The sequence below is a fragment of the Ranitomeya variabilis genome, chromosome 8 (assembly GCF_051348905.1).
Source record: "Ranitomeya variabilis isolate aRanVar5 chromosome 8, aRanVar5.hap1, whole genome shotgun sequence".
Lineage (NCBI taxonomy): Eukaryota > Metazoa > Chordata > Amphibia > Anura > Dendrobatidae > Ranitomeya > Ranitomeya variabilis.
Window position 1 is genome coordinate 44,776,497 of NC_135239.1, and position 22,236 is coordinate 44,798,732.

Below are 22,236 nucleotides of genomic sequence, written 5' to 3' on the forward strand. Positions count from 1 at the left end.
TTCTCAAAACTTGCAGGATTCTTGCGACACCACCCCACATGGCCACTATTATTTTCCCACGCATCAACATGATCATAAAACAGGAGGATTTCATACACAATCCTACACACCCTGGTTATTACAGAGACCACCAAAATCAATTAGCCAATACTTCCCATTAGTGATGCACTTTGGCAAATGAGTAACTCCATATTAATGACTACAACTGGCTGCTCACAGAAATAATGCCCAAGGTGATGCCCGTAAGCAGCCAAAATCATTCACAACAGAGGTAACATGCAAGTAACCAAATTTCTGGCACCTCCACTGGTAACAATCTTCAATAGACAATTAAGGCTGTGTGCACACGTTGCAGATTTTTTGCGTTTTTTCGCTATAAAAACTAGAAAAAACCACATAGATTATGCATCCCATCACTTAGAATGCATTACGCAATTTTTGTGCACATGATGCGTTTTTTTACGCGAAAAAAACGCATTGCGGTAAAAAATGCAGCATGTTCCATTAATTTTGCGGATTTCCCACTATATTATTGTGATGGGAACCTCCAGAAAAATCCTCAAAAAAAACACACCAAGAACGCACCAAAAACGCGGTAAAAACGCAGTAAAAAAACGCGAGAAAAACGCATGCAGATTTCTTGCAGAAAATGTCCTGTTTTGCTCAGGAAATTTCTGCACGAAATCCTGAACGTGTGCACATAGCCTAACTGATACTACCAGACTTTTTTTAGCAGATCACCTCGAATTTCACATAAGGCTGTGGTCTGCAATCAGAAGTCCTTCTGCATACAAACTACAACTCCAACTGGTCTACAGATTTCACGGTCTACTCCGCGACAGTGTCTGAACGATTCCCCGGCATTTTAAGTCTCACCACGGATGTGATGCTAGGACACTTAAAATCCGGGGAATCGATATTCTCCATCTGGGCATTAGAGGTGGCAATAATAAAAAACTGTTTGCCCAGATGGAGACTAAGTGGATTGTTGCTTTAGATACTATGGTGCCTAAGGGCCTCAACGAATCCCTAAGCCTTGTTCCCCTTTTTATAAACCATTGATGGTCTGAGTTACCCATCTTGTTTTTGGACGTCTTTCTTTTTATGTTTTTAACTTTTTTATTTGTATATATTTTTTTAGTGATTTTCTGCTCATTTGGCCTTCATCCCGCCCTTGGATCGTCTCTTTATCGGCATCTTAGATTGATACTCATTGGACAGGTATAGGAAACCTAGACACTGGCACCACCGTGTGAATATACATGGACTACTGTGATATAATTGATACGTTTTCCATTTTATTCCTACTTTTTGGTGGCTCTAGATGTGCTTCTTCCTTTTGATTTTTTTGTATTGTGGGTAATTAACTAATTAACTGAGCATTTATATATATATATATATATATATATATATATATATATATATATATATATATATATATATATATATATATATATATATATATATATTTTTTTTTTTTTTTTCTATTTGTTTTTTTATTTATTTTTCTTGTATTTCTTTTCGCAATTATTTATTAATTATGTTTTATTTATAATTTTTTTCCTTACGATAATGATTGCGGTGCTCATGGTCAGGTATGATCATTTGGACTTTGTTTTTGTCAGATGTATACATTGTAATTACGATGAGTACTTCACAGTCTCTTTTGTAAACTCCATCTTGGCTGTGCGCATGCGCGGTGCGGCTCATCAGCTCCCTATGCCGCCGAACATCTCCATATTGTCAGCACTAGCGCTGTAGTATATGATGCTCTGGCTGCTGCAGGACCTGGGGTACGCACTGAGCATGCGCCGCTGACGCCATTCTGATTGGTCTATTTGGACGATGTGACCGATCACAAGGGCTATTTTCACATTGTAACCATCCCTTTGAGAAAGCTGCATTTGTGCCAGCGAAATGCGCGTCGGGGCTGACATCAGTCCTTGGGGGTGACCATCTCTCTATCTCACAGACCTGGGTAAGCTTGTCCCCTTGCACTTTCTTAGGTATAATCCTGTGCGATGTGTGTTTACTGAATTAATATGGGGCCGTCCTTTTTCCGTGGTCTTGTTTTTGCATGATGATTATAATATAATGCCTGATACCTTGCACTGCTGAGGTGGTTACCTCTCTTCCTGTCTGTACCTTCCGTGGAGTATGGGTTACTTTATTTAATGTGGTTTATTTGTTCTTTTTGATATTTAATAAAGATTTATACTGTTTTGTAGTAAAATTATCGCCTGGTACTCCTTTTTCTCCTATTTGGCAGATTTCAGGGTTATGCTGAAAGTTACAGATTTTCAGCCTTGGGAGAATCACATCACCTCTGTGCCAGTCTATGGGCTACGGTAACTATTTAGCATTTACTCCAGTACACTGATTACTTTCCATATCTGCACATATAGTGTAGGACTTGATTTTGATTTATTGAGTAGGTCGCTCCTCACTTTTGGATAAACATCCGTTGCGAACAAGTTACTATATGATCATTTCCCCTCACACACAAAGCCATAGATGGGACTTACCAGCAAGCTTAAAGCCCATCACCTCCGATCAATACGACATCCCAGGAGACCTCCCATTTTTACAGAATATGATTGCTGGCTTTTCCGATCAATTGCTTAATGTATCTTCCTGCTAGTTCTTGGCTGTTGCCATGTCAATCACTTCTCTAATTCAATTTTTTTTTATTTATTTGGTGCAGCACCTTTACCATATATTTTCCCTAACTAGATAGACCCAAAATTCAGACCCTGCTGTACTACTCTATCTATGGACAGGATAACTAGGGAGTATAATAACAACAGCTGTGATATTAAAGCATTAGATAAAAACACAACTGAGCTTCTTGTAAGTGAAATATCACAACGCTAAAGACAAGCGTGAGATCCTTGCAAAACATTTCCAGGACTGTGACCAGTTCAGACTAATGTGCCAATTACTAAGAAGTCCAAAATCCTACAGTACCATCTCTGTAGGTGACAACTCTCAAAAACTATACAACAGATCACACAGTTGTCAGCAACCCCAACAATTATTGGAAAAACTTGAAAAATAAAATTACCTGTGGAAAAATAAACTATCCCTTCCAACACCAACCATGCTCATAGCTCGGTTAAACATGCATGTATGCTGTCAATGGGGAAAGGGGAGTAAACCTATCCCCCTCGAAATCAAACAATGAGCCATATCGAAATTATTTTTCCACAAACATCTTTTGCTGGGTGACACCTCTATACATTAGATCCAGGGTCCAGTTAGCGTTCATCCAGTGTGCATGACCACCTAAAAGTGGACCAACCTGCATGTTTATTCAGAGGCCTAGGGGAGTAAGTAATGACGTGGAAATATGCTTGAATAAGGTGTTATCTGAGCATGCTCATGTGCTAACCGAGTGCCTTCAGCGTGCTTGACAAATACGCTGCTGTTTGACAGGCGCAACACATGCAGGGATTACCTGTTTGTTAGGCAACCCCCGCATTTATTGCAGTTGTCGAACAGCCGCGAGACATGAAGCCACGGGGACACAAACATATTTTTGCAAGCACGCCGAAGACACTAGGATAGCACCTGAGCATGCTCAGATAACACCTTATCCAAGCACATTCTCTCATTACTCTGAGTAAGCAATTGCCAGTCACCTATGACAGCTGCTGATCCCTCGTGGGGAACAAAGAATATAGACTAATCTTCAGAAAATCATCAGGTTCAGCAGACTATCATTTGTATGACCCGCTACATGGACACATACGGTCACATTTACATGTGGGGTCAGACCTTGCAGGTCGTTCTTTCCATCGGCAGCAGCTCTAGGAGTGGCCGTGCACACATATGGCGCTTACATGCAGTACTACAATGCAGCTCCTCACAAGCACAGCACAAATAATAATGTTTTGCTGTGGTTCTGGCCATACAGGGATAGCCACGCACCTCTAGCTGCTCAATCAGATGTTTATCCTTGGCCCCAAGGTCAGAATTTGGATTTCTATGGACAAAAACACAATGTACAGCACTCTCCTACAAACAAGACGACCTTGGCTCTATGGAAACCGCCCCGAAATTACAATCAACAAACAATACCCACAACTTAAAAAAATATATTTTACCTAAAAAATAGAACACGAATTCATCCTTTAATTACGGTAGTAATGATATTGACAAACAATGCATAAGGCCTCAATCATATTTACATATATTATCTCCCATGGAGCAACTTAGAAGATAAAACCCACTAAGGATGTGCTCACACCGTCCATACCCCTGAGGGTTTCTCACACTGAGTTTTTTTTTAACTAAAATAATAGAATCAATAGAAGGTGATCCAAATAAAATCGTGCTATCAATGCATATAAACCCATCTGAAACACCTAATCCCTCCAGGTAGGGAGTGATATGCGGTGACCAGATAAAGCACAACAATAACAAAATTATAGAAAATTAATTGACAGTCTTTATTATGACCATAATGACACACAAAATTAATTTGTTAATAAAAAGATGCCTCAAATGCGAGGGACGTTTTATTTCTAGGAACCCTGTTAAACATCAAGAGCCATGACAATGGTAGTATAAGATAAGTTATTATAGTTCATCATAAGATTTGTAGCAAGCGCACATTCATAAAAGCACTAAAATTATCAATTATAAAGTGCTTGTGCAAAAACAAAGGTACACTGGCTGAATGCAGGCAAGCACAAAGAAGGTTAAAGGCTTAATGCACAGACCCCCTTGAATAATACAAGGCTCAAATTAGCATAAGGGATATGTGAGCCTAAAGAATTGCACTAATTATAGCATAAGATGAACTGATAATGAAGATACATAAAAAAATTATCATCCATATTGGTTGTAGCAGTAAGATAAGCATGGGCAAAAAGGCCCAAGAAGGCAACTTACAAAGTGTGATGCAGGGTCCGTGCCGTGTCCCTCCACCCCGACGCACGTTTCATCCACACCTGGATGAGCCTTATCTTATTCAAAGGGGTCTGTGCATTAAGCCTGTAACATTCTTTGTGCGTGCCGGCATTCAGCCAATGTATCTTTGTTTTTGCACATGTACTATATAATTGATAATTTTGGTGCTTTTATGAATGTGTGCTTGCTACAAATCTTATGATGAACTATAATAACTTACCTTATACTATCATTGTCATGGCTATTGATATTTAACAGGGTCCCTAGCCATAAAACGTCCCTCACATTTGAGGCATCTTTTAATTAACAAATTAATTTTGTATGTCATTATGGTCATAATAAAGATTTTTTATTAATTTTCTATAATTTTGTTATTGTTGTGATTTTTCTGGTCACAGAAGAGATTAAGTGTTTGAGATGGGTTTATAATATAAGATAATGTCAGTAAAGAGCTGTTGAACATGATGGCGCTATACAAGTAAATAAATATAGCATGTCTCATTCAAAGCTATAGACTGCATCCTCCTTACCCACAGAAGAACCATTGCAATTTAGAAGGGGGATACAGTGACTATATGTACCTGTAGTTACCTTAAAAATAACATTAAACAGTAGATAATATTGCCCCCGCTATTTGCCGGTCTGTATGTTTGGATTGCATGCATGTTCCTGAAACAAGCTGCCTTGTAGGAAGCCTGCCGAGAACACGGACAATTTTGGGGTTTCATTTTCTTGGGAACTAGCTGAGGGGAAGGGCTTAACTATCTGTATCCTACTGCTGAAAGGAGGTAGGGAGAGGCTCCTGCTGCAGCCATTTTAGTTATAACCTGACACTGGACAGTGAGGATAGGACAGAGCATGGCTTAACATTTGGGACAACAAGTAAAAGCAAGTTAACATTTTTCACACTTATAATTTAAAAGGAGAAAAAAAAAATAGCATGAAAAGAAAGCTGGAATACCGTATACATGCATTTCTGTTCAGTGTTCTTTCCATTAACATATGAGGGATATACTCCAGCGTGAATGAGGCTGCCGGCTAGGACACCGCTATGAAGTGACAGACTAGGAAGTGCAGCATGAAATCAGGGCTCCATCCTCTTCAGTCTTATCTAAGGGGGACATGGAACTAACTGGACTCCCCCCAATGATTGGAAAGGAGTAATACATTAAAAGTGTCACACACAGGGTTTCAGCCAATGGCGATCTAAATAAACAAATCAAACATAAGCACCTTCCTTACAGAAACTATATAGTGATGTTTTTAAAACGAAGATCGGTCACAATCTGCTCTTTGGTCATCCAGACTCAATGTGTGCGGACAGCCTTTTTTAGTCCTTCTTACAGTTTATCAACCAAATAATCAGCCAATGTCTTTACAAGCCACCTTGAAAAATGGACGGAGCATTCCAGCACTCACCCCTCAAAATTGCATTCAACAGGCACCATTTGCAATATTGAGTCTTCACTTAAGGCTTGTGTACATTTCCGTATTTTAGGTTCGAGTGCGATCTAACAAAACCTCAGATCGCATTGAACTGCAATCGGATGACACCTGAGTACAGTCCGATTTCTGCAAACTGAGAATGGAGAAGATGGAGAATTGCTTTTCTCATCCAAGAGACTCTTGATCACACCCTGATCTACATACAGTATAATCGACCAGATTCTCTCGGCCGTCTGCACCTGCCCTTAGAAGTACTAATAACTGATCAAAAGCTACTATAAATCACTCATTAATGATCAGAGGGCACAAAATTGCAAAACAAATAAATAATTTTTTTTCCTACAAGCTTTAATATTTCTAACAATTATTTTTGATGAAACGGCTATGAATTACCGTAGATAGTAGTAAAGACTACTGTAAAAGTTGAAAAAAAACAAACATTAATTTAGGTTTCCCTCTTAAAGAGGACTTGCAGTCCTTTAGAGGCACAGAATATAAAATGTAAGATTGAAAAAAAGAAGAAAAATATAACGTGGTCAAATGGCCTTCACCGTCAATGTAAGAGCAACAAAGGCTCGGCACTCCCTGTGAGCACAGCCCTAAGCCAAGAACGCATCGGCAGAACACTGAACTCTGGCAACTTCCCAGCAATTAAAATGAAGTACCCAATAATTCAATGTGACCATTAAAGCCGCACCTTTCACATATCTGTTCATTAAACCTTAAAGGATAAAACAATGGACAAGAAACAATAAGGAACAGTGCGTCGTTACTAGATACATGGATACAGAGCAGCGTCCTGGGTAAGCACAGGCAGATCCATGCATGTCACACTGGCCTGAAAATCACCAGTGGATCATCACTCTGCCAGGAGAAGCCAGACTTATCTCTGACCCCACTGATGGTTTGATTGCATTAATGGCTCCTAGATGGGGAGGATGCAGCGTTAACCACAAAGCTGAATGCTGAGCTGTACGCTGCTCTCTATTCCTCAGACACAGATCTTATTAACCAAACATGACAGCGATGATGAAGAATCGAGCAGTCTGGAGGGGACACAGACATTTATGCAGCTCTGTTGAATTAAAAAGGTTACATAGTTTATGTATTTCTCATTGGGTCATCATCCCTTTAGGAAGTAAAATATTTACTGTTGAAATAATCCCAAGGGAATAATAAAGAAATATTTAGAGAAGAGTTCACATGATGTCGTCATCCCGCAGCAGGGATCATGTTCTACAGATCTCTCCCAGCATCAGGACATTATCTCCGGCCACATACACGGATACACACAGGCCAGGGACGGCCGTCATGTCCGCTCAGTCACAGGTGCATTATAATGGAGGACACGGAATGACTCACAATAATCAGCACATAACATCTATTCCTCCCCGCTAATCAGGTATAGCAACTTACACACAGATCTTGTAAATCTCACTGTAACCTATGACAGCAGAAGAGCAGAACCCGCAATCTACTCTCCTCTCTGATGGCAGTTCTTTATTACTCATAATACTGAATGTCAACTGCTTTGGTATTTTTCAACTAATTCCTATGGGGTGGTGAAGCAGCCAAAATTATAGGTATCATCCCCAACAAGAAAAAAAAAAAAAAAGGAGAAATCTAATACTAGTAAGCCGTTAGGGAACAAAAGGAATACAGGTGTGAACTCACACAATTAGAGTATCATCAAAAAGTTCATTTATTTCAGTTCTTCAATACAAAAAGTGAAACTCGTATTATTTAGAGTCATTACAGAGAGATCTATTTCAAGTGTTTATTTTTGTTAATGTTGATGATTATGGCTTACAGCCAATGAAAACCCAAAAGTCATTATCTCAGTAAATTAGAATACTTTATAACACCAGCTTGAAAAATGAGTTTAAAATCTGAAATGTAGGCCTACTGAAAGGTATGTTCAGTAAATGCACTCAATACTTGGTCGGGGCTCCTTTTGCATCAATTACTGCATAAATGCGGCGTGGCATGGAGGCGATCAGCCTGTGGCACTGCTGAGGCGTTATGGAAGCCCAGGTTGCTTGATGGCAGCCTTCAGCTCGTCTGCATTGTTGGGTCTGGTGTCTCATCTTCCTCTTGACAATACTCTATAGATTCTCTATGGGGTTAAGGTCAGACGAGTTTGCTGCCAATCAAGCACAGTGATACTGTTGTTTGTAAACCAATATAAAACTAGATACACACTGGCGCTGCACTAAAAAGAGGGGAAGGGGTGTATTTTAAGAACAAAAAGCTGCTGGTGATACACCAGGGTCTGTGTAAAGCCCTGTAGAAAATGGACCGTAAAAGTTATATAAATTATCACCTGCGCTAATAAAGTACATAAAGGAAAGATTGAGGTGGCTGCAGGAATAGAACGCACTTGCACTGGAAGGAGAGGGAGATATATACCCCCAGTGAAGCAAGGAAATGCGGGAGCAATTAGATATTCGTTAGCTGATGCAGTACCTAGTTGTGCCTCAGATAAATAACAATGTGCTCATGCACTTACTAGATTAGTCCGTCATGGTGCTTTAGCTGGATCTTTTCTCCCGATGAATTGTGCAGTGTGCGATCCTGCCGCACAAGGTTGTTGAGCTTAGAAGATGATGTGGGGATCTGCACCCACTACGTTCCTCCACGCTGGTTGCAGAGAGCTGGAACACACCGCCTACCTCAATCTTTCCTTTATGTACTTTATTAGCGCAGTTGATAATTTATATAACTTTGTTTGTAAACCAAGTATTGGTACTTTGTGGACAGGTGCCATGTCCTGCTGGAGAATGAAATTTCCATCACCAAAAAGCTTGTCGGCAGAGGGAAGCATGAAGTGCTCTAAAATTTCCTGGTAGACGGCTGCACTGACTTTGGTCTTGATAAAACACAGTGGACCTACACCAGCAGATGACATGGCTCCCCAAACCATCACTGATTGTGGAAACTTCACTCTAGACCTTAAGCAGCTTGGATTGTGGCCTCTCCACTTCCTCCAGACTCTGGGACCTTGATTTCCAAACGAAAGGGAAAATTTACTTTCATCTGAAAACAACACCTTGGACCACTGAACAACAGTCCAGTTCTTTTTCTCCTTGGCCCAGGTAAGACGCTTCTGGGGTTGTCTATTGGTCAAGAATGGCTTGACACAAGGAATGCGACACTTGTAGCCCATGTCCTGGATACGTCTGTGTGTGGCGGCTCTTGAAGCAATGACCCCAGCAGCAGTCCACTCCTTGTGAATCTCCCCCAAATTATTAAATGGCCATACCTTAACAATCCTTTCAAGGCTGCGGTTATCCCGGTTGCTTGTGCACCTTTTTCATCCACTCAACTTTCCATTAATATGCTTGGATACAGCACTCTGTGAACAGCCAGCTTCTTTAGCAATGACCTTTTGTGGCTTACCCTCCTTGTGGAGTGTGTCAATGACTGCCATCTGGACATCTGTCAAGTCAGCAGTCTTCCCCATGATTGTGGCGCTACTGAAACAGACTAAGGGACATTTTTAAAGGCTTAACATGCTTTTGCAGTTGTTTTTTGTTAATTATTCTAATTTACTGAGATAATGACTTTTGGGTTTTCATTGGCTGTAAGCCATAATCATCAAAATTAACAGAAATAAACACTTGGAATAGATCACTCTGTGTGTAATCACTCTATATACTGTAATATACAAGTTTAACTTTTTGTATTTAAGAACTGAAATAAATTAACTTTTTGATAATATTCTAATTTTGTGAGAAGCACCTGTACCTTGGAAGGGAACAGATTTGAAACCAAAATAAATTCCTAGAATGGCATACAGTACCACTAACGCTTCGTGCATGTGGACAATTTAATCAGTCGACGGCTATCTGTGTTTTTTACGGAGAGCACTTGGACCGAATCGGACCGCACATGGACTGATAAAATGGAGAGGGTGTATAATTTTTTTTTCTTTCCACCTCCACAGAAAATTGAATCCCTCTGTAATAAGAGTCTAATCAGCATAATCGGACCGTTTTAGGCTATGTTCACACGTCACGCTTAGCAGATTTTTTTATGCTAATTTTAAGCTGCTTACTAAAAGCAGGTTTTGCTTAGCTTCTGCTGCTTTTTTACTGCATTTTTGTCAGGGTACATTTGTCTCTTGTGCATGCTGATGAAGTTTAGTGCATAAAAAAAAAAATCTGATTCAACTTCATCAGGTTTTGGCATCTAAAACGCAGCAAAACCGGATACCTGCATTTTTTGCACTATCCATTGCTTTTTGCGGGTGAAAAACGCTTGAAGTAGTGACATGCTGCATTTGGCAAAAATGCAGCTCTTTGACAAAACAGAAAAGAATAAAAGGTGTGTGATTGAGATTTCTGAAATCTCAGACTTTGCTGGCAGTGAAACGCAGCTGAAAACTTTCATTAAAAAAAGCTGCAAACAAAAACGCAACGTGTGAACGTAGCCTTATTTGGACTGAGGAAAAACCAGTTATGTGACCCCAGCCAATACAAGGGCTTGGACCACCAGTGGTCTGTGGAGTCAGTAAGTCAAGGTCCTGACTCTACAGAGGTTCTGACTCCTTCATAAATGTCCAATAATTAGTAAAGCATTTACTGTAGTAAAAAAATGGTAACATCGCTTATTTTTTTTTATAAATAGGGCCTTAGATTGATGGAACATAAAAATATATCAACACTTCTAAAATCCTATGAACGTTAATAAATTATCGTATATACTCGAGTATAAGCCGAGATTTTCAGCCCATTTTTTTGGGCCGAAAGTCCCCCTCTCGGCTTATACTCAAGTCATACCCAGGGGTCGGCAGGGGAGGGGGAGCGGGGGCTGTCTAATTACACTCACCTGCTCCTGGCACGGTCCCTGCAGGTCCCTTGCTCCCCGGCGCCCCAGCTTTTTCCTGTACTGAGCGGTCACATGGTACCGCTCATTACAGTAACGAATATGCTGCTCCACCTCCCACAGCGGTGGAGCCGCATATTCATTACTGTAATGAGCGGAAACAGTGACCGCTCAGTACAGGAAGAAGCTGCGGCGCCGGGGAAGCAGAGACTGCACAGCGTCAGGAGCAGGTGAGTATAACGGGGAGGGGAGCGCTGCGCGATATTCACTTGCTCCTCGTTCCAGCCGCCGCTCCGTCTTCAGCATCTTCTGCAGTGACGCTCAGGTCAGAGGGCGCGATTACGTGGTTAGTGCGCGCCCTCTGCCTGAACGTCAGTGCAGAAGACGCTGAAGATGGAGCGGTGCCGGAACGAGGAGCAGGTGAATATTGAAAGTGCCAGGGGCCTGAGCGATGGAGAGGTGAGTATGTGATTTTTTTTTTATCGCAGCAACAGCAAATGGGGCAAGTGTCTGTATGGAGCATCTTATGGGGCCATAACGTTTGTGCAGCACTATATGGGGCAAAAATCTTTATGGAGCATCTTATGGGGCCATAATTAACGTTTGTGCAGCATTACATGGGGCAAATGTCTGTATGGAGTATCTTATGGGGCCATAACGTTTGTGCAGCACTGTATGGGGCAAATGTCTATAAAGTATCTTTTGGGGACACAACGTTTGTGCAGCACTATATGGGGCAAATATCTTTATGGAACATCTTATGGGGCAATAATCAAAATTTGTGCAGCATTACACTGTGTTCCAAATTATTATGCAAATAATATTTCCTCATATTTTCCCTAAATTACCTATCTGAATTGCAGTCATTGTTATTTTCCAGTCATCTACTATTCTAGTATAATTGCAATGTTTTGGAACAAACTGCCTATGAAAACAGTATCTTATTAAAAAAAATAAACACTCAAAATGCATGTTCAAAATTATTATGCACAGCAGAGTTTTCAACCTAATTTTTTTTTTTTTTTAACAAAAAAATAATCAATTGTGAAGTTATAAGCATTATCAGCTTATTACAAAATGAAATCAAACAGTTTTCAAGTGAAAACTTTATTCTAGGTGATGTTACATTTGCACATAGGACCCCCCCTTGCTTGTTCGAAAGAAGCTTCTGAACTCTCTCGTCCATTGAATTTGTCAGTTTTTGGATGGTTTCTGCTTCAATTGTTTTGCATGTGGACAGAATCCCCTCCCAGAGCTGTTGCTTAGATGTGAACTGCCTCCCGCCATCATAGACACTCCTTTTGATGATGCTCCAGAGGTTCTCAATGGGGTTGAAGTCAGGGGAAGATGTTGGCCACACCATAAGTTTGTCCTCTTTTATGCCCATAGCAGCCAGAGATGCAGATGTGTTTTTTGCAGCATGAGACGGTGCATTATCACGCATGAAAATGATCTTGCTGCGGAAAGCACGGTTCTTCCTCTTGAACCATAGCAGGAAGTGTTGTTTTAGAAACTCCACATAGATTATGGAGTTCATCTTTACTCCTTCAGGGATCATAAAGGGGCCGACAATCTCTCTCCCCATGATTCCAGCCCAAAACATTACTCCACCTGCTCCTTGTTGGTGCCTTAGCCGTGTTTCCATGGGGTGTCCATCAACCAGCCATCCTCCACTCCATCCATCTGGATCATCGAGCGTTGCACGGCACTCATCGGTGAACAAAACAGTTTGGAAGTCAGTCTTCATGTATCGTTTGGCCCACTGGAGCCGTTTCTGCTTGTGTGCAGTGGATAGAGGTGGTCGACAGGATGGCTTACGCACAGCTGCAAACCTCTGAAGGACCCTGCATCTTGTTGTTCTGGGGACGTTGGAGGCACCAGCAGCTTCAAAAACTTGTCTGCTGCTATGACAAGGCATTTTTGCAGCTGCTCTTTTAACCTTACGCAATTGCCTGTTGGAAAGAGTCCTCAATTTTTCCTTATCAGCACGCACACGTGTGTGCTGGGAATCAGCTACATACTTCTTGATTGTGCGATGATCACGATGAAGTGTCTTGGCAATGTTGATTGTAGTCATGCCTTGACCTAAATACTCCACAATTTGTTGCTTCTCAGCAGCCGACACATCCTTTTTCTTTCCCATTTTGGCAAAAAATGTAGGCTGCTTAATAATGTGGAACAGCCTTCTTAAAGGGAAGGTGCCACCAGTTTTCTTGTAGTTTGTTTTTTTGTGAAATTAAGCTTAAAATAGTAAATAAAATGTATTAATGCAATGTTTGCACTGTTTGCAAACATTTCTATATGAAAAATATTATATATTTTCTTACAAATATATATATTGACCACTAGGGGGAGCATTTTCCGTTTTAGACCTCAAGCAGCTATAGTGAGACTTACCAGCTTTACTATTAGCTGGAAAATCTGGGCAGTAACTGCTGACATCAGCATTTCCCTCCCCTTTTGGGTGGTGTAATATCCCTGGGGCAGAATGAAGAGCAGCATCACAGGGCAGAGCCATTTTGTGTGTGACTGACCTGTGATCTGCTATCACCAGCAGTTAGTGCATCAGAAGCACAGTTAGTTTATGTGGTGTGTATGGAGCAGCATTGTCTGTGCAGAGCTGTCTGTGACTCATCCCTCAGTAAGATAAGAAGGAGCTCCAGGTCTGCAGTGAAGGGCCAGGCATTGTGGAGGGAGGAGAGAGACATTGTATGGCTGAGAGAGGTGTCAGGTGTCACCTCTTCTCTCTGCAGGCTGGGAATGCATCTTACAGGAGATCACAGGCGGAGACAGAGCAGGAGGACACAGGGCTCCAGTGCACTTCTCTCCTGTGATAGAGAGTAAGGCTACGTTCACATTTGCGGTCCGCGCCGCAGCGTCGGGCGCCGCATGCGTCATGCGCCCCTATATTTAACATGGGGGCGCATGGACATGCGGTGCACTTGCGTTTTGCGCCGCATGCGTCACTGCGGCGCACGCGTCCGGGCGCAGAGGACGCAGCAAGTTGCATTTTTGCTGCGTCCAAAATCAATAGAAAAAAGGACGCATGCGGCGCAAAACGCAGCGTTGTGCATGCGTTTTGCCGCGTTTTTGTTTGCGTTGTGCGTTGCGGCGCCGACGCTGCGGCGCACAACGCAAATGTGAACATAGCCTAAGTGGAGCTTGGCAGAGAGCACTGGGCTATAATGAAATGGCTGCTAGTCACACCTACAGCAGTGAGTTGTGCAGCCCACAGAGGCGTGCCCAGCTCACTGCTAACACCTCTCCAATGTTAAAGATAGGAGATAATAGACCGGCGCTGACCCTATGTCCATGGGGTGCTGTAAAATGACACTGTTAGTGCCCTGCTACTGCTGCAAAACCAAGATGTCAGCCCCAAGTTCCTTCTTTAAACACATATAACACACGAAATCTGTTTCACATGCATTTAAAACTTGGTTATAGCAGCATGTTATGCTACATTACAGTGATTTATTAATGATCTACAAACGCGGTACCTTACCTTTAAGTAGTCTTACCTTTATTTGGACACACCTGCCAAACTAATTTGCACAGGTATCTGCAATTGCTTTCAGTGATATAAAGAGCCCTGACACACATCACCATCAATGAGTTTAAATGACAAACAAAAAAATTCTTACCTTATCACTCCTAAACTCTTTGTGCATAATAATTTGGAACACTGTATATTGGGCAAATATGTCTATGGAGCATCTTATGGGGCCATTATTAACCTTTATGCAGGATTATATGGGGCATATTTTAATATGGAGCATCTTATGGGGCCATCAGAAGCTTTATGGAGCATTATATGAGGCTCCTGATTCAATATGGATATTCAAAAACACTTAACCTACTGATGTCTCAATTAATTGTACTTTTATTGGTATGTATTTTTATTTTTGACATTTATCGGTAGCTGCTGCATTTCCCACCCTAGGCTTATACTCGAGTCATTACGTTTTCACAGTTTTTTGTGGCAAAATTAGGGGGTCGGCTTATACTCGGGTCGGCTTATACTCGGGTATACACGGTAATCAAAATAAAGGGTAATGCATAATTATTTTAAATCTGGAATCTGATTTGGTCCTTTTCTACAGTTAAGGAAGATTTGTGGATGATCCGCACTGCTGGTGAACAATGTAATAGATCCAAGTCCAGACAAGTGGTAATGGCGGTTCTTTTATTTAGTTGACACGTTTCAAAGTAATACAGACATCATCAGGACGGAAAACCTGATGAAGATGTCTGCAGTACTTCGAAACGTGTCGACTTGGATCTATTACATTGCTCACCAGCAGCACAGATCATCCACAAATCTTCCTGTCTTTCTTCGGTCTGATGACCCGTTGGACCTGCAGAAGCTGGATCTATATGTTATGAAAATGTTGTGTATACACAAATAGATCAGGTTAGCATAACCTTTCCTTATAACTAGGCTTCACTTATCTGAAATATTTATTTCCATTACTTGCACAAAGTCTACAGCAGACACAACCTTGGCTATTTAGCAAACTGATTCATCATAATTACTAAGCTGGACTAAAGTGTAATGAATTTTGCTAACAGATAAAATGCAATGTTGAATTTTGTAGATAAGAACGATCATTCTGTACACGCCGTCAGCTTACAATCGGCAAGCACTATATATACAATGTGCTCAGTAACAGAACACAACGGCGAACAATGGAAAGGCGATGTCTGATAAATTCCCCTAATATCTGCATTTTTCCAAGTGATTACATTTTGGTAGAGCTGAGCCCAACAATTCTCATTATTCAGCCTAGTTTTTGGATGAGACATCATTACATCCTAAAAAAGGAAACGGCATTGTCTGTGCACAAAGAAACCGGCCCAGTCCCATTCACTGGTAACTACGACACGCTCTTGTATCTGCCTACTGCATTAATGAGGAGCACAAATCTACGGATTACATGACTAATCAGCACACATACTCTGTATGTCCCATTACATGTGATGTCAGTCCAGGTAACTAAATAGTAGTCTCCAACCTGGGGATTTCTAGCTAATTAAAACTGCAAACAGGATGATGGGAGTTGTAGTTTCATAACAGCAAAGAGTCACAGAGTGGAGACCATTGTATGAGACGATGCCGTTGTGTGTGTGTGTGTTAATATGTAGAAAGAAGCAGATACTGAGCAGTCGTTTGCACACTTTCTGTTCCTCTTGCTGTAACCTTTGGTATAGACTTGAGCACAGAACACATTAAATGAAAAGATACCATATCAGGCAGAATGCATTCTAAATACTGATTCACAATCTCTTCCCAGTGCCCCGATGGGCAAAATAAAAACAAATGGCTCCAATTGATGCCTTTTCTCCAATTTCACACACAGATTGATCTCTGTCAGAAACATAAAATTCTTCAAATATCCCAGGTGAACAACAGCAACAACAAAAGGTGCAACAACAAAAGGTGCAACAACAAAAGGTGCAACAACAAAAGGTGCAACAACAAAAGGTGCAACAACAAAAGGTGCAACAACAAAAGGTGTAACAACACAAAGAGGTAGGAATCTGTTCACTTCCACTACCCCACCAAACGCACTTCTAATTTACATAACGATACAACACGGATGATAGACAGCACCCAGCTTTCCCATAATTGGAATGGCAGCTCAGCATTATTATTATTCATCATGTATGGATTACAAAAGCTTACAGGACATATAACAGCAGCCGTAATGGTCTATGCACAGCTTTTCCGAAAAACATCCCACTACAAATCAATAGAAGATGACTCAATCACAAACACAAATTCATTTTCAGCTAATGCGAAGTCGGGCGGTCTTTGCAGTGATAGAGACCATCGCAATATACTGAATTTACTAATTATTTTCTCTGTTCCATTTATCTGGATGGGTGGAGGGGGGTTTGTCTGCAAACTCCAGTCACATGAACCAGTAGCAGACATTTCTGAAACGTGTATAGACCCTAATGCTGTGTTCCCCAACAGGTCATGTTTCCAGGAATCCTTAGTATTACACAGGTGATAAAATTATTGCCTGTTGGTGGCTCTTGAGGACCGCAGTTGGGGAACACTGCTCTAATGTGTAACATAGGCTTATAAATGGCTAATCTAACTGCAATTTAGCAGGCATAATGCTAATCTTTGTCTTTTCATCAGTAATCCGTGATTCAAAGCAATGGTAATCTTGTATTAGTCTTCAACTTTAGCATGCTGGGGGTTGTAATTTTGCATTAGCAGGGAAGACATTGGATGCAGGGCCCTTATCGGGAGCAATGGTGTTTGCTTGAGCAGTGGCAAATTGAGCATTTTGTGCAGCATGACAGTAGTTTCATTTACTTACATAATGCACTTACACTTTTTAAACACGCTTTTTTTTTTTTTTTTTACAACTATCAGTCAACTTGCTTTATTTCCAAGCATCTGTGGTTTTAATTTATGGGGGTGAGCAGGCATGCGTATATCACATAACCCAGCAGTGACCACAGTATCCAGGTACAAATCATCTATGAACTGGGAACAGCTGCAATGTGGTTGATAAGTAAATATTTGGGAAGAACATATAACTGCACAGATAAATAAAGGGCTCTACTAGAACATATACAACAGTTCATTAGAGGTGACTTGTCAGGTATGATCAGCAGTGTGTCATCAGTAAGGTGTGCACCAGTCATACAAAAACAACCTCTCTGTGTCCCATCAGTTCTCCAGCTTACTGTTATAAAGCTCTAATCGAAATCTTCATTCTGATGTGCGACACGCGGCCAGACACCCTGACTTAAGAACCTGTAGGCCCGCTTATGGGCCACGCTGCTCTTTAGGCTGAGGCTTTTAAGAAAGCGCTGATTCAGCAAAGCAAGCACAAAGCAGATGCCCCTGGCAGGAGGGCGCAGGCAGCGAGCGTCACACCCCTTCTGCATACATTGGACGAGTAGGTGCTTTGATAATTGGATTGCTCCTAATCTCCACATGTCCTTCTCACTGTCTTTAATTACATTACACCTCTACTATGAGCTATTTTTCCAGCACGTTGTAAGCTAAGGTAAGAAAATGATTGATATTTTAATACTAATACTGAGGACAGTGGCACATTTTTTAATCTAATGGGCCGAGCCAGCATAACTCAAGCTAGATAAATCCGATCCCTAACCTGAACCTTCATCTCACGGAAGACGGGGAAAACGACAATGATTATTTGTTTATTGATCTGCATAGAAAATTCTCTCCGAAACTGTATCCACAGATGACAAATATCAGTCAGATCTGCAGACTACAGGGAGTCACCAACAACAGGTGCACGAGATGCTGCACGGTACAATATGATCTATAGTCAGTTCATACGGAAAAATCATGGGAACAATCTTCTGTATCACACGTTATAAGACGCGACGCCTCCCAGAATTGGGGTCATGTTATTACAGTACAATCAGGAGCCACTTCTCAGAATTGGGCTCCTTCTAATCCGGGCCCTGGACAATGGTCATATCAGAGATGAGGGCAACAGTCACTTCTCACCATCCACCTGTCTTTAGGCTGCATTAAACACAAACCTTTAGAAAAAATGTATGAGATAATATTATATATATATATATATATATATATATATATATATATATATATATATATACACACATACATACATACACACACACACACACACACCTCATACAGGTTGTAGTATTTGCTCCACTATATACACAGATATTACACATCGCATTCTGGATGTACTGCTTCCTCCACTATATATATATACACACACACACACATTACACATACACACATTACTCACCTCATATTGGATGTACTGCTTCCTCCACTATACATATACACACATACACATTACACACAATACATACACACATTACCTTATATTGGATGATCTGCTTCGTCCACTATACACACACACATTACACATACACACACACACACATTACTCACCTCATATTGGATGTACTGCTTCCTCCACTATACATACACATACATACATTACACATACATTACACATACATTACACACACACATAATACATACACACATTACACATATACATTACACATAACTCACCTCATATTGGATGTACTGCTTCCTCCACTATACATACACATACACACATTACACACACATACATTACACACACACACATTACACATACACATACATTACACACACACACACTACACATACACATACATTACACACACACACACATTACACATACATTACACATACATTACACATTACTCGCCTCATATTGGATGTACTGCTTCCTCCACTATACATACACATACATACATTACACATACATTACACATACATTACACACACACATAATACATACACACATTACACATATACACACACATACATTACACACATACATTACACACATACATTACACATTACACATACATTACACATATCTCACCTCATATTGGATGTACTGCTTCCTCCACTATACATACACACATTACACACATACACATACATACATTACACACACACATAACTCACCTCATATTGGATGTACTGCTTCCTCCACTATACATACATATACATACGTTACACACACACATAATACATACACACATTACACATACATTGCACATACATTACACATACATACATTACACATAACTCACCTCATATTGGATGTACTGCTTCCTCCACTATACACACACACATTACACATACACATCACACACACATACATTACACATTACACATAACTCACCTCATATTGGATGTACTGCTTCCTCCACTATACATACACACATTACACACACACACATCACACACATACATTACACACACACATACACACATCACACATATACATAACTCACCTCATATTGGATGTACTGCTTCCTCCACTATACATACACACATTACACATACACATCACACACACATACATACATCACACATTACACATACCTCACCTCATATTGGATGTACTGCTTCCTCCACTCCGGGGTGATATGAGCGGACAGATGCTCCGCGAACTTCATCCTGAGCCGGGGCCCTCAGGGGCCCGCTCCCGGCCCTCAAGGACCGCCGGCTGTTTCTTCTTCGTCTTCCGCAGCCGCCGCCGGTGGTTCCCGGGAACTGCTCCGGCTCATGTGTCCCGCACTGTCCGGTAGCCTCCCGGGCTGTGACGTTGTGCTGTGAAGCTTCCTGTGAGCCGGCGGTGTCCCGTGCTGTAGCGGTCCTGCTGCCCGTGACGCCGCTGTCCGCTCCTCTGGCTGTTTCACAGCATCTCCCAGTTCTGCCTCCTCACTGGCCCCGCCGCCATCTTGCCAAAACTCCCACTGCGTCTGCGCAGTTGCAACCTCCACACAACGTCATTGTCATGGAAACCACCTCAGCTAGCAAAGGACTGGAAGGGCGACAAAATGGGCGTGGTTTATTATGCGACATTGCTTCAAACAGAATGAAAGAGATTTCCATAGGGCGGGGCAGATGTCGGAGACACACCTCTTTGCCGGCTCAAAGAAAATCATTCGCTGCGACTCACAGTGGGCGTGTACTCCCCGCCCCCTTGTTTTTGAAACCTGTTTTTGTGGCTCAGCCTCAGTCAGAGAAGCGGCGGAGCTTCAGCTGGACGAGTCCTCCGTGCTGTCACCTCACAGTGCGGACGGTTTCTTTTCGGTCTTCACATTCTGTCACACACACGGGGATGACGTTATACCGGTGGCCAATAACAATGGCCTATGCTGAATCTTCCCGTGTGTGGCTACAGAAGTGGCGAGTGGTGACGTCATCTGGGCCTCAGGTCCTCGGTGAAGCTGACTGACATCGGCCTCACAGCCTGGCCTGAGGGACACGTCCTGCACCGCAGCACATTGTTCACTACGTTCACATTAGCGTTAAGCTAATGTGCGTCGGGTTTGCGTCGGCGACGCAGCGGCGACGCATGCGTCATGCGCCCCCTATACTTAACATGGGGGACGCATGCGTTTTTTATTGTTGCGTTGTGCCACACATGCGTCTTTTTTGCCGCAAGCGTCGGACCAAGAAAACGCAACAAGTTGCATTTTTCTTGCGTCCGATTTTCGGCAAAAACCGACGCATGCGTCGCAAAACGCAGCGTTTTTGCGTGCGTTTTGCCGCGTTTTTGCGTGCGTTGTGCGTTGCGTCGTCGACGCAGCGGCGCACAACGCTAGTGTGAACTTAGCCTAAGTCAAAAGTTCCCTAAGGCCGGTTTCACATTTGTGGTTGTGTCCGCAGCGTTTCTTCCGCAATTATCCGCATGCGTTGTGTTTTCCTATAGTTAACATTAGGGACGCATGAGTCTGCGATCGGTTGCGTTTTTTGCCGCATTTGACGATGCACGCATCGTTTCGTCGTCTGCGGTTTGGCGCCGTAAACGCAACGTAATTTTAGAGGCGTCAATTTGCCGCCTACAATCGTATGCGGTTGTTAACGCAAGGAATGCGGCAAAAAAACGCATTACTATCTATGGGAATGCATGCGTACACATGTCTTCGCATACGCATGCGTTTGATGCGCTTGCATACTTCGGACTGCGCATGCCCATTAAAGACACACCCTCCTGGAAATATCAAACACATGCGCATAAAAAGCGCAAACACATGTAAAAACGCATGCAAACGCTGCATTTTTTTACCATCATGCGTAAGCTGATGCGGATAAAAAACGCGTTATCAGACGTTTGCATGCGGTTGCGGATGATACGCTGCGGATTCTAACGCAAATGTGAAAGTAGCCTAACACCGACCAGCCATTTTTGTATGGTCACACTAAAATGGTGTCCATAGTGAAGCTCCACAGTGTCCCCACTAGGGTGGTGCCATTCTCACAGCCACCATACAGGATTATGCTGCCACACGCCATATTCCACAACCCACCATGGCCTTACACACAGGATGATGCCCTCACAGGCCCCCACACACAGTATAATGCCCTCACAGGCCCCCACCCACAGTATGATGCCCTCACAGGGCCCCACACACAGTATAATGCCCTCACAGTGCCCCACACACACAGTATAATGCCCTCACAGTGCTCCACACACCGTATAATGCCCTTACAGGGCCCCA

At 42.0% G+C, this 22,236-nt stretch overlaps 1 protein-coding gene across 1 annotated transcript in view; it reads right to left on the reverse strand.

The window, feature by feature from the left end:
- Positions 1–20,474, reverse strand: part of XPR1 (xenotropic and polytropic retrovirus receptor 1) — a 159,717-nt gene extending 139,243 nt beyond the window's left edge. The window contains exon 1 of the mRNA XM_077276808.1: positions 20,116–20,474. Within this exon, the coding sequence (XP_077132923.1) occupies positions 20,116–20,184 (69 nt within the window). The 5' untranslated portion in view covers positions 20,185–20,474. The remainder of the gene's footprint in view (positions 1–20,115) is intronic.
- Between the last annotated feature and the right edge of the window lie 1,762 nt (positions 20,475–22,236).